The sequence below is a fragment of the Diplodia seriata genome (genome assembly GCF_021436955.1).
Source record: "Diplodia seriata strain FDS-637 chromosome Unknown scaffold_1, whole genome shotgun sequence".
In the NCBI taxonomy this organism is placed as follows: Eukaryota; Fungi; Ascomycota; class Dothideomycetes; order Botryosphaeriales; family Botryosphaeriaceae; genus Diplodia; species Diplodia seriata.
In genome coordinates, this window is record NW_027117308.1 from 1596644 (window position 1) to 1617696 (window position 21053).

General features: G+C 57.3%; 5 protein-coding genes across 5 annotated transcripts; 2 read left to right on the plus strand and 3 right to left on the minus strand.

Annotated features, from left to right (window-relative positions):
* Positions 1-1468: 1468 nt before the first annotated feature.
* On the minus strand, positions 1469-3851 carry SLS55_000475 (uncharacterized protein; the record flags this gene model as incomplete). The annotated part of the gene is made up of 2 exons (XM_066771986.1): positions 1469-3289; positions 3345-3851. The coding sequence occupies 2 exons, from the start codon at positions 3849-3851 to the stop codon at positions 1469-1471; spliced, it is 2328 nt and encodes a 775-aa protein (XP_066637265.1).
* Positions 3852-4237: 386 nt separating this feature from the next.
* Positions 4238-5429, plus strand: SLS55_000476 (uncharacterized protein; the record flags this gene model as incomplete). The annotated part of the gene is made up of 2 exons (XM_066771987.1): positions 4238-4819; positions 4866-5429. 2 exons carry the CDS (start codon positions 4238-4240, stop codon positions 5427-5429), a joined length of 1146 nt encoding a protein of 381 aa, XP_066637266.1.
* Positions 5430-7002: 1573 nt separating this feature from the next.
* On the plus strand, positions 7003-9276 carry SLS55_000477 (uncharacterized protein; the record flags this gene model as incomplete). The annotated part of the gene is made up of 2 exons (XM_066771988.1): positions 7003-7008; positions 7381-9276. 2 exons carry the CDS (start codon positions 7003-7005, stop codon positions 9274-9276), a joined length of 1902 nt encoding a protein of 633 aa, XP_066637267.1.
* Positions 9277-14054: 4778 nt separating this feature from the next.
* SFP1 (Transcriptional regulator of ribosomal biogenesis protein) lies at positions 14055-15435 on the minus strand (the record flags this gene model as incomplete). The annotated part of the gene is made up of 2 exons (XM_066771989.1): positions 14055-14360; positions 14431-15435. The coding sequence occupies 2 exons, from the start codon at positions 15433-15435 to the stop codon at positions 14055-14057; spliced, it is 1311 nt and encodes a 436-aa protein (XP_066637268.1).
* Positions 15436-18414: 2979 nt separating this feature from the next.
* On the minus strand, positions 18415-20843 carry DUS3 (tRNA-dihydrouridine synthase 3; the record flags this gene model as incomplete). The annotated part of the gene is made up of 3 exons (XM_066771990.1): positions 18415-20392; positions 20450-20516; positions 20567-20843. 3 exons carry the CDS (start codon positions 20841-20843, stop codon positions 18415-18417), a joined length of 2322 nt encoding a protein of 773 aa, XP_066637269.1.
* Between the last annotated feature and the right edge of the window lie 210 nt (positions 20844-21053).

Consider the following 21053-nt stretch of genomic DNA (forward strand, 5'->3'; position numbering starts at 1 on the left):
CTGTTTCGCACTTTGCACCGTCGCTGTTCCACCTTGCAATCGTCGTTGCGAAAAGACTGCGCTACTTACCGGCGGGGCGGACGTCACGAGCGCCAACGGTGTGGTTCTGGGAGCCGACCCCGGCCAAGGGGGAGGCAACCCCTTCGGCCATTCCGCCGTGTGGGTTGCCGCTGCCGCCCACTCTCTACCCACCCGTGCCAACAGGCACCATGCAGACGCCCTGCAACGGGCAAAATCGTCGTTGTCTCGCCGATATAGGATGCGATTGTCAGTCGTCGGATCCCACCATGTGCGGACAATGCTCTGCATGGCCGACTGCGCACAGGCCGTGCCGGGAGTAGATGACCAACCTCTTACGGGAGTCGTGTTAATGCTGAGCTAGCTCTTGTCCAAAGCTTGTTTGAGCCCAGCCTCGTCATGCTCGGCTTCTCTCGGTGATTTGAGCCATGCCGGTGGGACGTCGAGGAAAACCATATAAAGCACAGCTGCTGCACTCGCCCACGCTGGAGTTGTCACGGTCCCGCAACCCAGCCTGTTGTCGCAACCCACCAACCCCTTCAAATCCCGGAGATCCCTAATATTGCAGCTATGTACATACAGCCGTATATGGAAGATTACATGTGTTGCCAGTTCAAGTCCCCTTCCTCCTCCTTCGCACAACAAAGCCGCCATGCACCAAGAGTCCAGCTTCCACGGTGTGGTGTTTGGCGCTGCCCTGGACACGTCCAAAGCAAACGAGATGGAGAGGACTGTCCGTCGTCACCAATCACGAGAGACGACTGCCGCGAGGTATAGGCGTTGAGGGCCCCAATCAGCTTTTTCGAGGACCGTGAGCGACATCGGTTGGAGTTGACGACGCCCACATATATCTCTTAAGGACAAATTCCCTCTGCACCTCATGGAGAGTTTCTGGTTTGGTATTCGCGATATGGCCTGCGCCGATTGGGCGCTGGTTCCAGCCGGAAAAGTACAGCCCACCCAGCCAGCCGACAATCTCTCCAAAAGGAAATCTCGTGGATGGACAATCTTCAACGTGTCATTTCTCGTGGAGTTGAGATCCTCAGTTGCAACGGCAAAGGCCGAAAGGAGCTCGGAGTTGAACAACGAAAGACCTGCCCAAGGAACACTCGCGTAGGCGACAACCAGTCCAGGCTCAAGAGTTGGTCCTCAAAACTCGGACAAGGAAGGCCCAATTTGATGAGCTATCTCGTCATGACGCAAGGGTGATGCAGCGGGCTATCCCGGTCCCGCAAAGATCTTCACGGACTGAAGCTCAATCCTGTGCCGCATTTCCCCAGGAGCCCTCACGTTGCTATTGATGCTGGTACGGGTATGCCACATTTGGGTGATATCCGGGAGGATAGGCCGATGGACCGCCCATACTGGGAGGCTGCTGAGGGACCGGCCACTGTTGCGGTTCATGTTGCATGTACTCATCGTAGGGAAGTACACTCTTATCCCACACATCCTACCCCCTGTCAGTGACATACCCCCAGAAAGATGGGACAAATTGCCAACTCACCCAGTTTATATCAAACGGTGGCATCTCCAACATGCCTTCGAGGGGAAGAGGATCGACAGGAGCTACGCTGTATCCTTGTGTGACTACTGGTGCTGCTGTCTGCGTAGGCAAGTATGTCATCCGAGTGTCGTTGGATGGGACGACGGGAGGCTGACTGTACTGCTGAGGAAGTGTAGCGACTGCACGCGTTAACAGGCTGCTCGTACAACGATCTCGACTCGGGTACATACATTGTGGAGGCATCTTCGCGTCTCCGCATTCCTCCTGCATACCAAACTCTGCCGGAGTTGCCTTCAACTTGGCCAGGATGTGACGGAAAGCTCTGGCAGCTTTTTTGGTGTCACTTGCATCAATCAAGTTGTCACCGTAAGAATCCCAGATGTGTGTCGCGTTCTCCAGAGCCCCGAACATATCTAGACACGAGAACGGCCCCTCGCAATAGCTTTCCGGATCTTGGATCTTCTTTTCGCGATTCAAGTTGATCTCCAGGCAAAGTAACATGGCGGCGAGGAGGAAGTCGTGGCTTGTCAAAGATCCGTAATACCAACGACAGCGCACCAAAAGACCTCCTGGTTGGCATGCCTGGAAGATCATGGCCTGAAGCTGAAGCAGTGCCAAAGAAGCCTCCAGGCACGCTTTTCTCGAATGCTCATAACGGGGATCATGGTGCGCCTTCGCCAAATACGTGCGGTGCAGAACACAGCGCGTTTTTTGATACAGGAGTTCCAAGTTCAACCGGTTCATGATGACCTCTGGCGTCTCACCCCCCGATTCCTCCAAAGGCTTCATTTTATAAGCCAATGGCATTTCCGAGTGGATTTCTTCCAGTTTTTGGTCTAGATCCATGATCTCGGGGTAGGTTGGCGGTGTGACCGAGTGTGCCGCATCAGCTGCAGGGGCAAAGACAGAGAGGAGCTTTGCCTTTTCAATCGTGTACAAAATGATGGTCAGCTCAGAGTCAGGCCTCTCCGGTGGCAAGTCCGTCATGTCTGGCGACAGGTCTTCACTGTGTAGGTTTCGGGGCAACCTTGTGTCACTTTGGAATCCTCGAGCTATCGAAGGCATGCCCAGAGAGAAGCCCAGGAGAACATCCAATCCGTAAATGAGGTACCAAGTCCGTCTTCGCATCTCTCCATGGAACGGACTGATGCCATAGTGGCTCGGATCTCTGTGATAACCCATTCTCAGGGCTATCCGAATGACGGTCCCGAAGATGTGCCAAACATCGGTTGGATTCCCTCCACCCCCACTGCCGGAAAGGAATTCCGCTGCGGCATAGAGCATCACCGTCTCCAACGACCACGGCTTCGGTCTGGAAAAGTCTCCGAGCACTGCGGCAGATGCACAGAGATCGTGGTATCGCGCCGCCTGCTTGAAGACTGCTTCTGGCGATTGATGATGCATTCCGCTGGCCGGCACGCGTAAAGAGAAGATGGAGGACAGACATAGAATGCCGTATATGAGGGCAATCCAGATGGCTGGCGCCGCCGACGGGTTCTGCCAGTGCCGCTCATACTCGAGCCGGAACGACGGCTCATGGAACATGATTGAGGTTGGATCTCCACCTCGAAGGTAGTGGAACACAAGCCTGTCGACGTCGGCCTTCGGGGGCAAATTCTGCAGGAGTTCTTTCTTGCTCAATGGCTTGGGCGAGCCGACGATGAGGGTGTAGCGGTGGGGGAGCTCGGAGTCAACCTCGCTCTCGGGCTTCTCCGACTCCTGCTCTTCTTCTTCCTCGAGCGCCAGGAAGCTCTTCACTTCTTTGATCTGTTGGCAAATTAGCCTCGCGCTCGGGCCCTCGGGCACGTGTAGGGAGGCTTACATCGTTCAAGACGGCCATCCAGTGGGAGCCGCCCATGTAGGTGGTTTCCTCATCGCTGATCTTTAGGGCGCCGAAAGCGCTAGGGAAGCTGAGATCGTCGTCGCCGGAGCTAGAGTGCGTCTTCGGGCCGTCGGAGGCGGTAGGGTGTTCAGGAGAGGGCTGATCGGGAGTAGGCAGACGGCGCGAGGAGGATTGCTGAGGGTCCTGAGGGTTGAGGGCTAGCGTGCGGGGGTCCTTGCCGTTCATCAGATCGACAACGAGGCTCTCGAGGTGGCGGATGCGGCCGCGCATGTCCTTGGCCTTGCGCGTGCGGTCCTTGGGCGGGGGCGGCACATAGGTGCAGTGAGGCTCGCGCGAACGCTTCACACACTGGTCGCAGGCCGGATGCTGGCGGTTGCATTTGAGCTTGCCTTGGCGGCACGGAATGCATGATAGCTGCGGGCGCACCCGCGTCACCTTGGTGGGCGGCGGCTCGAAGTGCAGGATGCGAGCGGTGTCGTCGCCCATAGTAACCTCCTTAGCCGAATGGAACGAACGGGAGGCGCGATTGACTCCGAGCGGCGCCCTCGGCTCGATAGGCGACGCAACTCTCTCCACACGGGACAAGAAACAGGCTCGTGCAAGGGAAGCGCAATATCGAGGGCGGCGAGGCCAAGGTTGTTCCCGTCCTGGCGTTGTGAGAATAAGCGGCGCGCGGATCGGGCTGCGCGTTTCCACGTGCACGCCATGACGCCCGTTCCCTCTCCGCCCGCATATCGAGCACATCCGCCTGGTCGCTTGGGGCCGCCGCTAACTGCGCCGCCCGTCCAGCGCCTGTCGCCGCGCCCTCCACATGCTGTCCCTCGCCGCGTCCATCTCTGCCGACATGTTGCGCCCGCCCGCATCCGCTCCACATGTCTGCGTCGCCGACAAGATCGAGCTCCCCGCCCGCGGGCTCCCATTCCGCCCACTCGGCACACGAAACCATCCCTGAGCCCGCCCTGCCGCCTTCCTCGTCGCTGCCCGAGCCCCTGCAGCACCACCTCGCCGCCGCGGCGCTCGACCAGCCCGCCGGGCTCCAGTTGCCAAGCTATGCATACCAGCTCGATGTCGACAGCGCTTCCGGCAGCAGTAACGACCATGTCCGCTCCGACGCCGATTCCGCCCTGGGCGAGTCGGATGCCGACTCGACAACGACGTCGCTCAACTCCGAGGTTGTGAATTACCGCTACGAGCATGGCCGTCGCTACCATGCTTTCAAAGAAGGCGCCTACTGGTTGCCCAATGACGAAGACGAAGCGGACCGCCTCGACCTTCAACACCATGTCTGGCGCCTGTCTCTTGACGGTGCCCTACACGCCGCCCCAGTTCCGCCCAACGTGCAGGATGTCCTGGATGTCGGGACCGGCTCTGGAGTGTGGGCCATAGAGTTTGCCGACGAGTATCCCTCCGCTCAGGTCATAGGCACTGATCTATCTGCCATCCAGCCCGAATGGGTACGCGGATCCTCCGGTCCCACTGGGCGTGGCTGACTTGCTATAGGTGCCTCCGAACGTGACCTTTCTTGTTGACGATGCTGAGAGCGACTGGGACTTTGACGGCAGGAAATTCGACTTTATACATGCTCGGATGCTCTGTCTCGGCATGCACAACTGGCAGCGCTTCATCGAACAGTGCTACCGGCACTTGAAGCCGGGAGGTTGGCTGGAGTTACAAGAGGGACAGCTCCCCACGAGATGCGATGATGACAGCGTGACGAAGGATGATCCATTGCAGAAATGGGCGATTCTGGTGCATGAGGCAGCCGCCAAATGCGGCATTGACACTATGGCCAGCGACAAGTTTTCGCAGCAGTTGAGGGACCAGGGCTTTGAGACAATAACCGAGCAAGTCGTGAAATGGGCGGTCGGGGCCTGGCCGAAAGGTCAGAAGCAGAAGATGCTTGGCCGGTGGACGCTCGAAAACTTGGGCCGGGGCCTCCAGGGCATAAGTGTGGCGCTCTTGACCAAGGTTCTTGGCTGGTCGAGAGAAGAAGTTGACCTCTTCCTCATCGATGTGCGGCAGAACATGGGTGATCGTAAGAGGCATTTTTACTGGCAGATGTGAGGGTCAATGGCATATTCTTACAAGTGTCGCTGACGGCGTCCTAGGACTGTCCACTACGCTCAGAAACCGCACGGAGATGATTCCTAAGGGCATAGGGGTGGATGTCAGCGCAGAAATTTTCTTGTGAGTATACGGGTGCTTACGTAGGGAGAAACAGCCGCGCGGGTGTAGAAGCGTTTTTTGACAGCCTTCGATCTAGGTGGGTGTTCACCTATATACCCGCTCGCATTCCCTGGGGCCCAGAGCAGGGTTGCTCTGGGGGAGAGTAACAGAGTCAGGTCCACCGAGTATTTCAGTTGGTCCTCCCACTCGGGCCACTTCTATCGGCATCATTTCCTCGCTTGCTCTTCGCTTGCTGAACTAAGGACCTACGGACGTAGCTTAGCCAATGGCTTTACGAAGTACGGACGCCACCAATGCTCGGTATGCTTCCGCTATCGGCACCGTTGCGACAGCAAGGGTTATCGTTCACAATTGCCCCACCACGGAAGCATTCTTTAGTCTACGAGGTTGCTTCGCTTCGCATTGCAACACAATTGAAGGAACACCTCCATCGTATACCTTCATCCTTGTCGTTAAGTCTTTTGGAATATCCTGATTGCTTTAGTTTATCAAACTTATCAATCTTATCTCGTGCATGCATCCTTTTTTTTATTCATTCACGGATCCTGTATTATCAATAACAGTCGCCCCCATGTTCATTACACCCATATGATCCATCCGATATACCCCATCATTGTTCTCTACACGCATGTCGTGGACGCTTCGGTATACTTCAAGGCAGTTTGGCAAGCCGTGTCACAGTCAGATACATGGATCAAGCTTATAGAGTGTTGTGTCCGCATCTTCAAAGCATCTAAGTTTTGTCCATTTGTGGGCGGTCCAATCGGAATTTTTGCTATGTAGACTAAGCCGCAAATTGCCCGTTCTAGTAAGAATGAGTCTTTCTTTTCCCTCTTTATGACGAGGTTTTCTCTTCTATTCCAAACTACAAATTCCCACCCAAGCTTTGGTGTTTTCTTGAATGTATGGCGTCTCACTTCAAACATAGGTGGAGAGGAGTAGCTTTTTCGCCCGGATAATCTCTAACGCGTACCATCTTTCCTCGTCAAACTTTGGGTTACCGCTGTCTGCCTAAAGACACAGGGAGTACAGTCTTCGACGCGTGCAATGGATCTTAGAATGATACGGAGGATGCCAGACTTGTGTGGACCAGAGAGGAGCGCCCCCAGCTCTGAAACAATGTTCTCGAAGCTCAAAGATCTTGTGTCATGCAGGCAACTGTTGACGGTTACCTACAGAAAGTTCACGTACTTCATAGAGCGACTACCATTCACCGCCACTGTGTGCGTGAAGGGAGACACTTTGTGGAAGAAGCCACGAAGATCAGGTGAAACCGCGGGATGGTTTTGCCGGGCTGTCAGAAGCCATATGGTCTTAGTCCAGACCGGGCAAGCATGAAGACGAATGTTCCAGAACCCTAACCGAATTGGGAAGTTGTCAGCATCATCGGCTCTCTGTAGACACGCAGGTGACATCGTGGCAGCTAATAGGCACAGTTGCCCGTTCAAACATGTCAGTGGGCGTAGACGCGGTGTGTTGATGGAAGGAGCAAAGGAGATGGTAGCATTGTCCAGACTGGGACCTAGAGATGGAGCTCCGGGGCGCTATTCCGGACTGGGGCGATAAGGGCCGAGGGACTGGCGATAAGGCCCGAGCTCTGGTGCGGAATCCGGGGTGCCAGGGTGCTGCTGCGGGAGGTATAACAACGCCGCTCCCTCTCATACCCTCCGCCGCTCACCTGGTACCTCGCGTTCCCTGGCCATTCCTCTCTGCGATCATGGATTCGCTCCCGGACGAGCTCATTCTCCACGTCGCAACTTGCAAGTGAATCCCCACCCTCCTGCTGCCCCGCGCGGCGTTGAGCTGACGAAGCAGTCCAGTCCTCGAGCCCCTTGACATCATCAACCTTCAGTCCGTGTCGCGCCGCTTCCTCCGGGTCTTCCGAGATGATCGGCTGTGGAAGGCGACATGCTACCTGCACTCCCGCGCCGAGGCCATCCGCCGCCGCCAGCAGCTTCTCTCGCACATGACGCCTCACATGGCCGAGCTTGCCAGTGCTGTGCAAGAGAGGAGGTCGGCCTCGGGTGTGCACAATGCAGATGCCCCGAACGCCGAAATGGTTGCCCACAGGCTGGCTGTTGCTCAGCGCGAACGCGCCTTTGCCAGTTGGGATCCCTCCTACCCGGGCGAGAAGATCAGCTTCTACGAGGAGTTCATTGCAAGGCATGCTCCTGTTCAGATGAGCTGGTTGCAGCAGGCACACAATGGCTCGGGCGACCAGAAGGAGCCTGCTGAGGCAACCGGCCTTGGCGTCTACTTCGACGAGGGCACCCAGATGGCCGACAAGGTTTTTGCACCACTGGATGACGGCAGCATCGGCGTCTGGGATATCAACGCCCGGGAAAGAAGTGGATCTGATACCAAGCAGGGCGCCATGGTTGACAGGACCGAGCCAGGACTCTTGGCGGGACATGCACCCCTCTCGGAAAGCAAGGCTATCATGACGGAAACAGGCGCGGTGGAGTGCGTGAGCATCGACAACAGGCAGAGCAAAGGCTACTTCGCCGTCCTCAATGTCCTCAAAGAGGTCGACCTCGATACACTCCAAGTCATCTCTGAATCGAAGTACCCATTTCCCATCACGACCCTGTCAGAAGCACGCCACCCCACCCCGGTCACCGTGGGCACCAACATGACGATTCATCTCCATGACCCGCGTCAGCAGCAGTCTGTAGATGATGGCAACCTGCCAGTCCGCTGTGAACTGATTGCAGGAACCCCGCCGAAACACAGCTTCAGTGATGTCCTGCTTGGAAACGTCCCTCAGAAACACGGTGCACTCTCCCAGCCCGGTCCGCTGTCCATTCTGCACTTACCCGACCGCGAATGGGATGGAAACGGGGACATATGGGTAGCTGGCCGTTTTACCAGCCTCCTGAACTACGACAGACGTTTCTTCCCGCGCCTTCGGGGCACCGTCCACTCTGGCGCTCGCCTATCTTCCATGGCACTCATCCACCACCCTTTCATCCCGCGCAACCTTGGTTTCCACAGCATGTACTTGGACAACACACCGCACAAGGACCCGTCAGTCACCGGACATACCATAATCGCAGCTGGTGAATACAAAGGCAAAGGTGCCCTTGAGCTCTTCGGCCTCTCGCCTGACCCGCGCCACACCATCCTCTCCAGCGATACCGGCTCCGCGGTACGCAACCGTGGCGCCTGCATTCAGAATAGGCAGACGGCCTCGTCTTCAAAGCTTCTCAGCGTGACCACGCATGGCGCACGCCTCGTGTACAGCGATGGTGACGGTAACGTCAAGTGGATGGAGCGCGACGGGTTTACACCTATCCGGTCGTTCAACATAAACCCCGATCGCTCAGGCTCGTCTAGCCATGCACAGGTCGAGACGGACGACGGCCCCTTTGACGTTGGCACCCTCTTCTCGGCACCATCCCAGCAGCATGGCGAGGGCGACATTGTCCAGAAGCTCGTTCCTACGCTCTGCCGCAGCAGCGTGGACAGTGCGCATGACGCCGAGCTCAACAAAGACAATCTTGTTGTCTGGACGGGCGACGGGCGCATCGGCCTCCTGGGCTTCGGAACGCGTCCGCTGTTTGAGCAGGGTGACTTTGAGGAGAAGGTGGAGAGTGCGGAGGAGCTGGCGAAGCGGAGGAGGGAGCACGAGTACGGCCGGACTATGAGGCGGGCATTGGAGAAGCAGGCAGCAGATGTGCGATTCGTCAGGGGGCTGGGCTTAGGGAGTGGGAGCACTTGGTGAGAAGTGGGGGAATTCGTCAAGGTCATCGGTGAAGGTGGTGCGGGGTGCGATGCGACGAAGGATGGCATGTCTGGGATGAAACTCTGGCCCACTATACCTTAGATGCATATGCCTTATTATTAACAACGAGCGAGACTTACGATACTCAGTTATAGAAACCTCCGTCAGAAATGCCGCGTCTATCCTCGCCGATCTCGCATCTCATGCATAAACAAGTTTTCGGCGTGTTGCCTAGCCACGCTAACGGCTCCGATTCGCCCATCGACGCGGCACGCAAGACCTTTCCCGACCCTCTTCGAACCCAGAGTTCAGCTGGCTCAGGGACAAACCATCTCCCAGCCACATTCGTCATTGCTGTCAACCCTATACAATCCACACTTTTGCGTAGAATGCGTCTCCACCACAGGCGGCTGCAAAAACGGGTAAGCCTACCTACATCTCTCACAGAGATATTGCACCCAACTTCTGGAGTTCTATGTCTGGATGTGTTGGTAAAGTCTTAGAACTCGTGTTTATGTCTAGATGCTTGAAGCAACTAACGGACTTGTGTGGGGCACAGGTCGATCCAAATCCTTTGCAACTCCCCATGCTCCGGAAAACATACCCAAAACTCCATGATGCGGGAAAGAAATCGAGATCTGACGTCTACCACGACGAGGCATCTGGCTCATAAATACAAAACGATGAAGTCGGTGGCGGACGACCTACTCCCGTCTCTCGCTCGACGCGGGATTCGGCCACAACACCAAGGGTTCCCGTGTCCCCTCCCTCGTCCTTCCCCATGCAGGGACCTGAAGCATACCCCGATGTCGTAACCGGGGTCGTGGTCGTCCGGCCACCACCCGTCGATCACGTTACTCGCATGTAGCCCACTTTCTTCACACGCATATCAAGCGCCGGGATGATCGTCGCCGCAAGGCATTCCGTCTCGTGTGTGGGACGACGGGGAGTAACGTCTTTCACTGGGTTATGCGACGCCCTGGGTTATGAGACACACCAATGAGAGAGCAGAGTTGATCGAGGACCGAAGAAAATCCACGATTCAGACGCAGAATGTGGTTGGCCATCTCATAACCCGGGGCGTCGCATAACCCAGTGAAATACGTTATTGAGACGCGAAGAGACCGGCGCCGACCTGTTTGCGTATGCATCTCCACTCCAACCCGCCTTTTCCTTTATTCCCACAAATGGTCCCTTTGTTTTCTTCCCTCCTCGTAACTTACTCTCCCGCCATTCCTTCCCTTTTACCCGAATATCCAATCGGCGTTCGTAGTAAACGAGTCTCTGCTACGTAGCACGTGTCAAGGATGACCGCCGTATCTACCTGTTGGACACCGAACCGCGGGGGCTAGCGCTTACGGAAACAGTTCCGACCGATATTTCGGGCCGGTTGTCGGTGGGGATGGAAGGTCCGGTGATAGTAGTGATCGAGGATCGGATTGGAGATTATCAGTTCGCCGGCGCCGGACTGCAATGGCATGTGGAGGAAGGAGTGACGATGATGCAAGGCGGGGGCGACGATGTGGAGGCAACGGCAAAAAAAATAAAATAAAAAACAAAAAAGATGGGGTTCAGTAGTAACGATGACGAAGTAAGAAAGGTGAGGAGGGGAATCCGATGTAATGATAGTCATGGGGGTTGAACTCTTTGCCGTGCGTGCTGTGCGTCATTTGCGGTCCGTCTGGCGAGCGGGATCTAAGGCCTTGATCGATCTGCTTTCTCCCATGTCCGCGCGATTCATGTTTCGGAATCATCACAGGAGCGCTCGATGACCTTTCTTTGGTTCAGTAGTACCAAGAAAGGAAAGGTGATGCACACTATCAATATCATGGCCACCACATCGTTTATCGCCCCTCGATCCGATATGAAGCGGGGATTAGAGTTGGCCATGGCAGGATATGGGCTCGAATCGAGTATAACCGAAAAGCAAATCATTGAGCCTGTATTGAGATCACCTATCGAGGCAGAACAACACACCTAGCTGCGCATGGGCCTAACTCGTCACCAAGTCCCATCTTCAGATCATCCAATAACAATAACGTGTCTTGCATCAAACATGTGCACGATATATGCGGTTGTACCAGACATAACTGCTGGCCTGCCCTAGTCTTGCCGGCCGGAGATTTTGCTCGTGTGCTACACGAATCTCAAACTACCAGTCTCAAACACCGGACGACTAAGGCCACGTGGGGTCCCGCGTCTTGCTCCAGTATGAATTTTTTGTGGAGTCGAGGAAGTTAACAAGCGACACAGGAGACGTAGAGTGGAGACAGAAAAGGAGAGAGAGAGAGAGTGTGTGTGTGTGTGCGTGTGTGTGTGTCTGGTAGTTAGACAAGAACTAAGCCATATTGCATGTACTAATAATACTGGTCGCATCGCATACCGCAGCAGTAGCGCCGATCCGCACACGGGCCGGACAAAAGGAGGGAGCAGGAGGGGAAGAAAGAGGCACGACAACTAGCAGCAGCAGGAGTACACATGGTGAGCCAACTGCGCATGTGGAATGCGCGCGAGCGGGCGCACGCCGCAGACGCGCGGATCAGCCAATAGTGTGGCGCTAACGAACACAGACTAACTAAGCAACGGCGAGAACCGTTGTTGGCTGCAGCAAGAGACGACGCCACCACCAGTTGCATCGTGCAGTAGTGCTAAGCAGTGGTATGGGTTCGCCGGGGACAGTGCGCCACCTCGCGCTATTGGACCAATAATGCTTGTTGAGAGCTGCGAGGAAGCGGAAGAGAAACCGTCAAACGGTGACAGGATTTAGACTGCAACCATGAGCGCTGGTGGCGTCGGCTCGTCCAGATGGGTGTCTGAACAACACGGCCGGCGCTAAGTCGTATATACCCGGAACGACGCTATGCCGACCTATCAAACCCCCAGTTTGTTGGGCCCGCAATTCGTACCAACCGCCGGCTGTGAGATGGGAGTGTACATCCCAGTGTTACCTGTAGACTGCAAGCAGCCGTGTACCTACTTGCCTATAAGACTACCGCGATTCGGGCAAATGAAGTGGTGACGTCTGACAGATCTGCTGCAAGTGCGGCTCAGCTAAATTGAATGCTTACTGCACGACTGTTTCCCAGCGCCGACGATTAGCGTGGAATTGGACCGAGCGTATACAGCAGAATGTCAACAAGATAGTGTCGTATTAACAAGGAATGAGCAAGGCGACCGAGGCAGACAGTCTTAGCATTCGATAGTGCGTGTAGTGATCCAAGCTGGAGGCTCTACGGCGCAGCCCGGATCCGGAGCCATGTCCTGTAGGGGTAGTGTCAAGGATACGATCGACATACCCAGCCAGCAGCCCCCGGTGGGAGTTTTAGGCAGCGCGCCTGTCAACGGCCACAGTCGAAGAATTGTTATAGACCAAACATTCACGGCCAGCATCGAGGATCCTAACGGCATCGCCGTCATATATCGCAACAACCAAGGCATGGGAGCAGTCCCGTAGCGCGCATCGATCGGCCCGCATCGGGCAGCGCTCTAGTGGGCAGCGCAACGCGTACCTCTTGGCCCTTCTTGCCACCTTTGGGATGCAGCCCGCCCGCTTCCGAGCGTAGTCTCGGCCGTCGGCGACAAGCGTTTCCCCAGCCTCTGCCTGCCATGGCCAAAGCAAGGGTGCTATTTGCAGCAACCGCGTCACCCAGTCGTTCGGCCGTACAGTTGCTTGCGGCGCTGCAGAGAGCCTCCTGCGTCCCTGGTTGGTAGCCTAAAAAGGAGTCGGATCGGAGTTGTTAGCCGCTCGGCAGATTTGACCTCGGCCGCGGTTCGGGCCAGGGTTGAGTGACGTTCGCTTGACGAGTCCATGCTCTTGGATTCCCCATCGACATTCCATCCTAGTCATCGCTCGCAAGGAGGCAAACAGAGCGACCATGGCAATGCGTCGTTCGGAGATTGCAAACGGAAGTCTGGCTGTCGGCGTTGCATCGAGTGCAGAGGTACTGCGGCCCGTACCTTGCACCGTGCCCCGGCTAAAGCATCTGCCGGGTGCCATCTGACGTTAGGGAGGAAAGACAACAAGAAAAGAAGGTGGGAAAGTAACCCGCCAAATTGATTTTGTACTCTGTTCAGTGAGAACCATGTGGAATAAGAAGCAGGAAAAGGAAACTTTTTTGTTTTTCGATACCCAGCGTGGCAAAACGAAATTGAAACGCCTGGCCGAACTTTAAAAACTTCGAGAGGGAATAGCAAGAGCAGAAGTTCATCCCAGCATCCCACGCCATATTTGTGTCGCAAAAAGAAGAAAAGGGATGTGCCAGAATAGACCAAGAAGACGACAGCGTCTTCCACATCGTACGAGACCGAGAAGTCTCACAGCGGACGGAACAGAGACGGGAGGTATAGAAAAAGAAAGCAAGTACGGATGGCAAAATCCCACTCCACGCAATGCAACTAGTGACAGCAAAAGCCAAAATGCTTCGCGGAGAGGAGTGAACCAGAGGGGGGAATCTGTGAAGGGTGAAGGCCCAAGGACAAATGGACGACGCTTGCACGCAGCCCCGATTTCCAGTCCTCTTTTCAGAATTGAAGGGCAAATCCAACCAGCCATTCTATGCGCAGAATTGCATCTCAAGAAAAACAAAAAACAAAAAGTGAACATCGAACCTTCTATAAAGGACGAATAAACGCCTCGCGTACGCAGTTCGATCGAAAGCATCCATGAAGCGTGGGGAATATGAGTCGTGACGCAGCTCGTCTCGCGAGCCAAATGCCTGTGTCGACGTTTCGTGCAAGCGGAATGAAGGTTGTCGTGTCCGTCGAGTCAGGCGAGTAGCTCAGAACATGCCATCGCCCATCCCTGCCATCCCTGCGCCTGCAACGTTGACATTCATGCCTTGCAGGTTCGCAGCGCTGAGCAGGTTCATCGCGTTGAGCTTGAGCTCCGGATTGCATGGCGGGGAGTGCGCGCGGTGGTATTTCAACCCGTTCAGGTTCTTGTACCGCTTGCCGCACGTCTCGCACCGGTACGGCTTTTCCTTCTCCATGCCGACGGTGCCAGGATATGGCACGGAAGTCTCCGGATCGACAATGGAAAAGGTGCCGTCGGAGTTTTCCTTAAGTTGTTGATTTTGGTGTCCGTGCTGTGCAGGAATCCGAGCGTTAGTTACGATGATCATTCAATTTTTTGGTCATCAGGAGCCCTTTACTCACCTGCTTATGGTACTTCAGACCGTTCTGGTTCTTGTAAGCCTTCTCGCACCCAATAACCGGGCATTTGAACGGCTTGATTTCTTCGCCAGGGAAGATGCCACCGTTGGCCATGAGCAGTTGCTGTGCGCGGAGCTGCTTGGCGAGCTCGCTGTCCGTGCCAAGCTTTCCTTGCCGCAGTGCAAATTGCAACTGCTGTGGCGTTAGTCCTCCGCCTTGCTTGCTGTACAGCCGTTTAGCCGGCTGGTCTATTGTGCCATCGAAGCCGTCGTAGCCGCTTGCGTTGAAGCCCATGTTTCCGAATTCCATGTTGTTGCCCTGCATCATCTGCGCGTTCATGCCCATGGGCAGCCCGCCAAAGTAGTTGCCGAGGTCCTGGTCGAACTCGCCGGGAGTGCCCGGCACCGACGAATCCGGCGTTCTCTGCGACTGGCCAGCACCGCCCAGCGTTGGCGTATTAACCGAGGACACGGTGGGGTTGTTTTGCAGAGGGAAGCCAGGATGGCTAGTGTTGGGCGTCGTGGGAGTCGATGTCCTGAAAGCCTGGTTTTGGACGTTGTTTGCAAGGTTGATGTTCAGCTGCGGCTGTCGGTCATTGTTCTGACCAAATTGCGGCTGTTGCGAGCTGAACTGCGAGGGCGGTCCACCCATCGGCGTCTGTGGGTCATCCATTTCCATATCCTCCAGGGTGTCCATATCTTGAACGGTCGAGAGCTGGCTCTTGTTGAACCCGTTGCTCGTAAACTGCTGATTTTGGAACTGCTGCGGCCTGAAGCCGTTTTGTTGTTGGGGCATTTGCTGGTTCTCTGCCTGCTGAGGGTTGATGCCGCCGCCGGAGGAAATAGAATTCCTTCCACTGTTGATGAAGCCACCCTGGCCGGATATCGATGGCCTCTGCGTGGTTGCAGACGGTGCCGCGTGGAATTCTTCAAAATGCTGCAGCAGCTCGTGCAGCGAATCCAGCGTGAGACCGCAGCAGTTGAAATCCTTCATGAAGTTCGCCTCCATCTTTGGTAGATACGAGGAAGAATGGAAGGAAGGGGAGCGGCCGAAGGTGTATGGCGACGTACCAGCCATCACGATACTGTTGAGCGCGAATTAGTCGGGGGCAATTGTCCAAAATGGGTGGATGGGGAAGGGAATGCCGGAGAAGCGGCCCATGGTATGCCCATGACGTAACTGGTCTAAAGACGGCACGGGCTACGGATTACTCGTTTCGAGCATAGCTCCCGCAGATCTGAATCTTTGGGATGGGACTGTAATGGTGGGGGTGGGGATTTGGGACACATACTCGTCTCGGATCCAGCTGCCGACAGAGACACCACCCCAGCTCATGCCGTTAAGCAAGCTGCCAGCAGTGGTGCTCTCTCGCCGTGGGCGATCCTTCATGGATATCGGGCGAGCTCCAGTGCCGTAGTATGAGCCAATGTGGCTGATGGAATCTTGCCGGCCGCCTATGCTTAGGCGGGCATCATTGCCACTCCTCGGAGCCGAGGTCGGCGTGGCTATGGGCTGGGCTGCAGCTCCCTGGAGGGCAGCGCTGAGGGTCGATGTCTGGTTCCGCGGCGAGGTTGAATTCTGCCGGGACGTGGCGATGTCCACGGGGCCGTCGATGGCCGCCATCTGTGCCGCACGGAGGGTCGCCTGGTGGTGCGAAAGCAGTTGCTGCCCGATCCCGAGAGGCGGAGGCGAGGCGGGAAGCAGCGGGAGCGTGCAGTCGGTGGCGTCGTCAAACAAAATGTCCCCGTCAAACTCGAGCGGGTCAAGGTGCTGGGCGTCGTTGGGCTGGCCCCAAGGCGTGTGTTGCCAGGAGAAGTGGAGGTCACTCCCCTTCGTGGGAGACCCAAAATCGGGCTCGGGGTGGCGGAAGACGGGAGTTGTGACGGGAGTGGGGTCGGCGGTGCTCTCGCGGTCGCGGTCGGAGGCGGAGGGAGAGTTGGGATAGTTGGAGAGAGGAGGAGGCGTCTGTAGGGAAGCCAGCTTCTCGGTGGAGCGGCGGACGGCGGTTATGTCAATCGGCGTGCCAGGCTCGGCGAGTGGGATCGGCTCAGTCGGTGGAGCCGCTGGATCGAACCAAGCAGGTGGAACGCGGCGCTGAGCAGTGGCAGGACGCGCGAGCCAGGCCAAATTAACGGAGTGGATGCGGATGGCGAGGGCGGCGGGCACGGTTAGGTAACTAAGGCGGCGGCGCTGAGCAGCGGAACGGTTGACTCGCCTGGCGCTATGATGCAGTCGGCCAATGGCGGCCGGAACTAACTAGCAGGGCCGCAAGTCGGCTGCGGGCTGGCGGCGCTGGGTACGAGACGTGTCGCGGCGAGTGGTGCTGGGCTTGGGGGCGGAACGCTCGCGCATGTGACGGCACGGGAGCTGAGAGGGCTGATGCTAGGTAAGCTGGAGGGTGCGAGGCAGGTGAGGCATGATGCTGCACAGCGGCGGCAGCAGCATTAATCACTGCTCTGCCATCCCTTCGGCCCTTTCCTGGCGTCGCGCGCGCCACAAGCAGCGCAACAGGGCTACCGTTGCTGGCGGCAGCCTTCTCGAAGCTCGCCGGAGAGTGGACTAGATGGGGCCGGGCCACACGTGGAGACGGATCTGTCCTGCTCACTGCGTGGTGCTGGGGGGCAGCGGCAAGGCAGCGCAACGCACCCCTCGCTTCCGTGACCTCATGGCCTGCGTGCGAATGAGTCGCCCGCCCAGGCATGCGCAAGTCGATCCACAGCCTTCTGCGCCAGCCTCCGCCGGCCGCCCGCCTCCTCCACGTCGTCACCACTGCAAGCGAGCAGCACTGGACGCAGGACCCTGAGGGAGCTTCCTCGGGCAGAACGGTGACGCCGCTGCACCGCTGCGCACGACCGCCGCGTCGTTTCAGCCAGTGGGGCTGCCGGACTTCTCTCCACTGCCTGGCAACGACGCCGCCGCGCCCACGCAGACCATGGACAACCGTGAGCGGGAACCCTTCCCCAGAGGGCCGAGGACCCGTTTCCCGCCAGGCCCATGGCGCAATAGTCTGCTGGAACCTTTTTGTTCCTGCCCGGCCCTACGGCGAAACGCCAGGCGCGCTGCCCTCGGCGGTGGGATCGGCCAAGCCCAGCGTCGTCTCTTGCGCGCGCATGCAAGTGCTTGGTCCACCGTGATGATCGCCCTCGGCCGTGCCTGATGCTGTGCTGTGTCACGCCGCAGGGCCGCCGCCCGTCACCGACCAGAGCCACGGAGCTGCATGCGGAGGCTCGTCGCCATCCAAATTTCCATTGAGCCCGCCGGAGCGCGCCATGCGCCTCGGCCACATTCTGGAGGCGCGTCCTGACCTGCCAATTCGCACTGGCCAAATCGCCGTTGCCGACGCCGGCGCGCTCCCGTTTAGCTAGCCAGCCTGCAGACTGGTTGCCCAGGGCGGTCAGGACCTGAACGGCCGCTTACCCTGGTCCGTCACGAGGCACGTGCTGCATCCCACACACCGGGCTTCAACGACTAGCTCTGTGATTACTGATTCTGTATTGTCATGTCGAGCCTCACCAATAAGCAATAGGGCTCGTTCTTCGGCCTCGCCAGCAAGTAAAACGGCTGGGCCGGGGGCGTGGCCGCCTGGTGGGACGCAACGCCCCAATAGCCGCAGTAAGCTGTCGGGCGGCTATTGTATAACGCGGTGCGGCAGCCCACTAAAATGGTCCCTGAAAACCGAACCCCGGCGCTGAGGACAAGCTCTGCCAGAGATTCACCCTAGCCCGCTCCGAGACGCCCGCCCAACAATCATGCAGAAGAGCCTCATGGTGGTCCCGGCACTTTGACCATCCGGCCATCCTAGTGAGCCCGCCTTCTACTTCGGGCTGCCAGCGCAGCTCCGCAAATAATACCCGTTACCTGGCAACAACGGGCAGGGCAAGCCTTCATGCAGACGTAATAGGTGCTGGCCTCTCGCATTCAACTTTGTGCCGCATCTCCCGTGTGCATATCCCGGCTGCCGTACTTCCCGAAGCGAGTGCGTCGATCTCAGCCCTCCGCTTCCATCTCGTAGGCATTCGACTTGTGTTTTGGCGTGAACTTGAATGTTTCAGGCGCCTTGCCAAGGAACATTTCGCTGATTTTGATCCAATCCTTATAATGGTCCGACGCCATCAGCGTCTCCAGTTCGTCGCGGCCCTTGAAGGCTGGTGCCCGGTCTTGGATGTTCGGCGGCAGGTGCTCCAAAAGGCCGATCGGCGTGTATCGGCAAGTGAAGCTGAGCCACTCCATCAGGAAGCGACGAGTCGTGCCGACGCCCATCTCGTCAGACCCCCACGTCTCCAGCCCGTACTTGACGAACCTCTCGATGTACGCCAGGCGCTCAGATGACCGCTTATCGAGGTACTGCTCCTGCTCGATTTCCTCGAAGATCCAAGGCTTGATAAGCGCACCGCGCGCTACCATGACGGAATCGACCTTGTGCTCGTTGATAGCCCTGTAGTAGTCCACATGCGAGTAACAATCGCCGTTGCCAACAAAGTACACTTTGCCGCCATTGGGCAGGTGCCGCGGATCGGCATCCGAGGCTGTGTCAATCACTGCAGCTCTTTCGGTATTGAGTCGATTAATCAGCGCCGCGACCTCTGAGATGTATCCCCAATCGGCCGATCTGGTGTAGCGTTGCTGGCGACTCCTACCATGCAGCGTGACGGCAGCCACGCCGCAAGGACCTTCTCCGGATTTGCGAGCCTCCGGGGTGCCAAGAACCAGCCTTTGGACCAACTTCTCCGCAGTAGGCTCGTTGTCCTTGACTCCCATGCGAATCTTGACAGTGATAGGGATGTTCTCCGAGACGGCGTTCATGCCACGCAGCATCTTGTCAAGCTTTCCGTGTGCATCAAGCAGGGCAGATCCGGCGCCCTGCCGATATACGAGATCTATCGGACAGCCGCAGTTGAGGTCAATGGCGCGAAGGTGGGGTGCCAGGGCGGTCAGGACCTCGACCGTCTTGAGTGCAATCCACGGCTTGTTCCCCGCAACCTGGGCGCCAAACTTGAGGTCTTTGCTGTTTTCATATCCAGCGACGACGTCACTTTTGCCGAGAAACTTCGGCGGCGTAGCCTCCGACTCATGAGCTTTGATCAAAGCCCACTCGCTCTTAGCTCCTTGAACCAGCGGCAAGCCCATCGCCATCTCGGACCAGGTGACCTGCGCGCCGAGGTCCACACACAGACGCCGAAACGGGAGGTTGCCCTGGGTTGTGAGGGGAGCTAGAACGGGAGTTTCCGGGCCATAGTAAATTCGGCGCTTCTCTGATGGCAAGAATGGAGGCTCTTTGTACTGTGCTCTGTTGTCCTCCTTGGCGTCTTTGGCCTCTGCATCACCGGCAGGTGCGGGATCCTTCTTCTTCGGCTCCTCGTTGAACTGGCTGAGATACTCCAAGTAGGCATCGGCCTTCGGCGTCTTCCTCTTTTTCTTGCTCAGCTCGATCTTAGCTTGCGGGGAAACGACGTTGACGTGACCCAGCTCGTCACCCAGCTCGGCTTTTGCCTTATCAGCCCTAGCCTTCCGCTCGGGATCCTCGATGAGGACAAGTTCCTGGCGGCCATCCGGATGCGCCACCTCCTCTGAATGGGTGCCCGCCAGGCGACACTTCCAGCCAGCGGGGCACCAACCTCTGACATCCCAGACTGGACATAGCGTGAAGGTCGAGAGATCCTCGCGTTTACCCTCCTTGAGGTACTTGCGGATATCGTGCTCGTACTTGCACTTGGCTCCGAACTGGCACACCTTCTGGGAGAACTCATTGCTGAAGGCCACGGTGGAACAAAGCTGAAGGGCGTCGCGTTGCTTGAGGTGCTCTCGGGCTTTATTCTGGCCCCTCTCTTTGTCCTTCTTTCCCCTCTTCCCCGCCTTCTGCTCGCCGTCTTGGGCGGTATGCCTTGAGGCTTCAGCAGCGTCATCGTCCGGGTCCTTCTGGGCCACGGTTCGGCCGTGTCTCAGAAAGGCCGGGTCGACAAGATACCTGCGAGTCATTAGTCTGAGAGGCGTCCAATATCGGCGTCATAGCCCGTGGACTTACTCAGGCTTGATCGGCGCGACCCCCTTCTGTCTATCGCGGCCGTTGGAGTCCGCTTGGCCTGCGTTCGCTACGTCAGAGCAAGTCTTCGATGGGCATTGCGACTTCGATCGCGGGTACCTTTATCCAATTTGACGCGCTTCGTAGGGGAGCTCTCGAACTCACCTCCCTGAGGCGGGGATGCTGGATCAGGTAGACCGTGGCGCTCGATCTTCTCAGCCTTGGTCATGGCCGAGTCGCCAGGCAATGGCGGCTGAGGCGGGTGAGCTGGTTCAGTGGTGACGGTTCCAGACGGCGGCGGCACTAATGGGGCCGACTCGTCGATGGGGTTCGTCGGGACAGCTGCCGAAGTTGCCGGCACGGGCTCGGTGGGAGGAACGCCGTCTCCGCCAGGCATTTTGCGAAAAGTGAGGGCACGCGTGACTTGAGATGCAGTATCTACAGCTCGGGTGGGAATGGTGTTGGCCGAGCAAGGAAAGATGCTTGCCGAAACGGCGTGACAGAAGCCGCAACTTTGACGGACCGGATCCCCGGCCTGAGGAATATGCGGCAGTACTCGAGTCTTGCTGAGTCGAAGGGTGGTTTTTGGCTGAGGTTGATGGAAGTC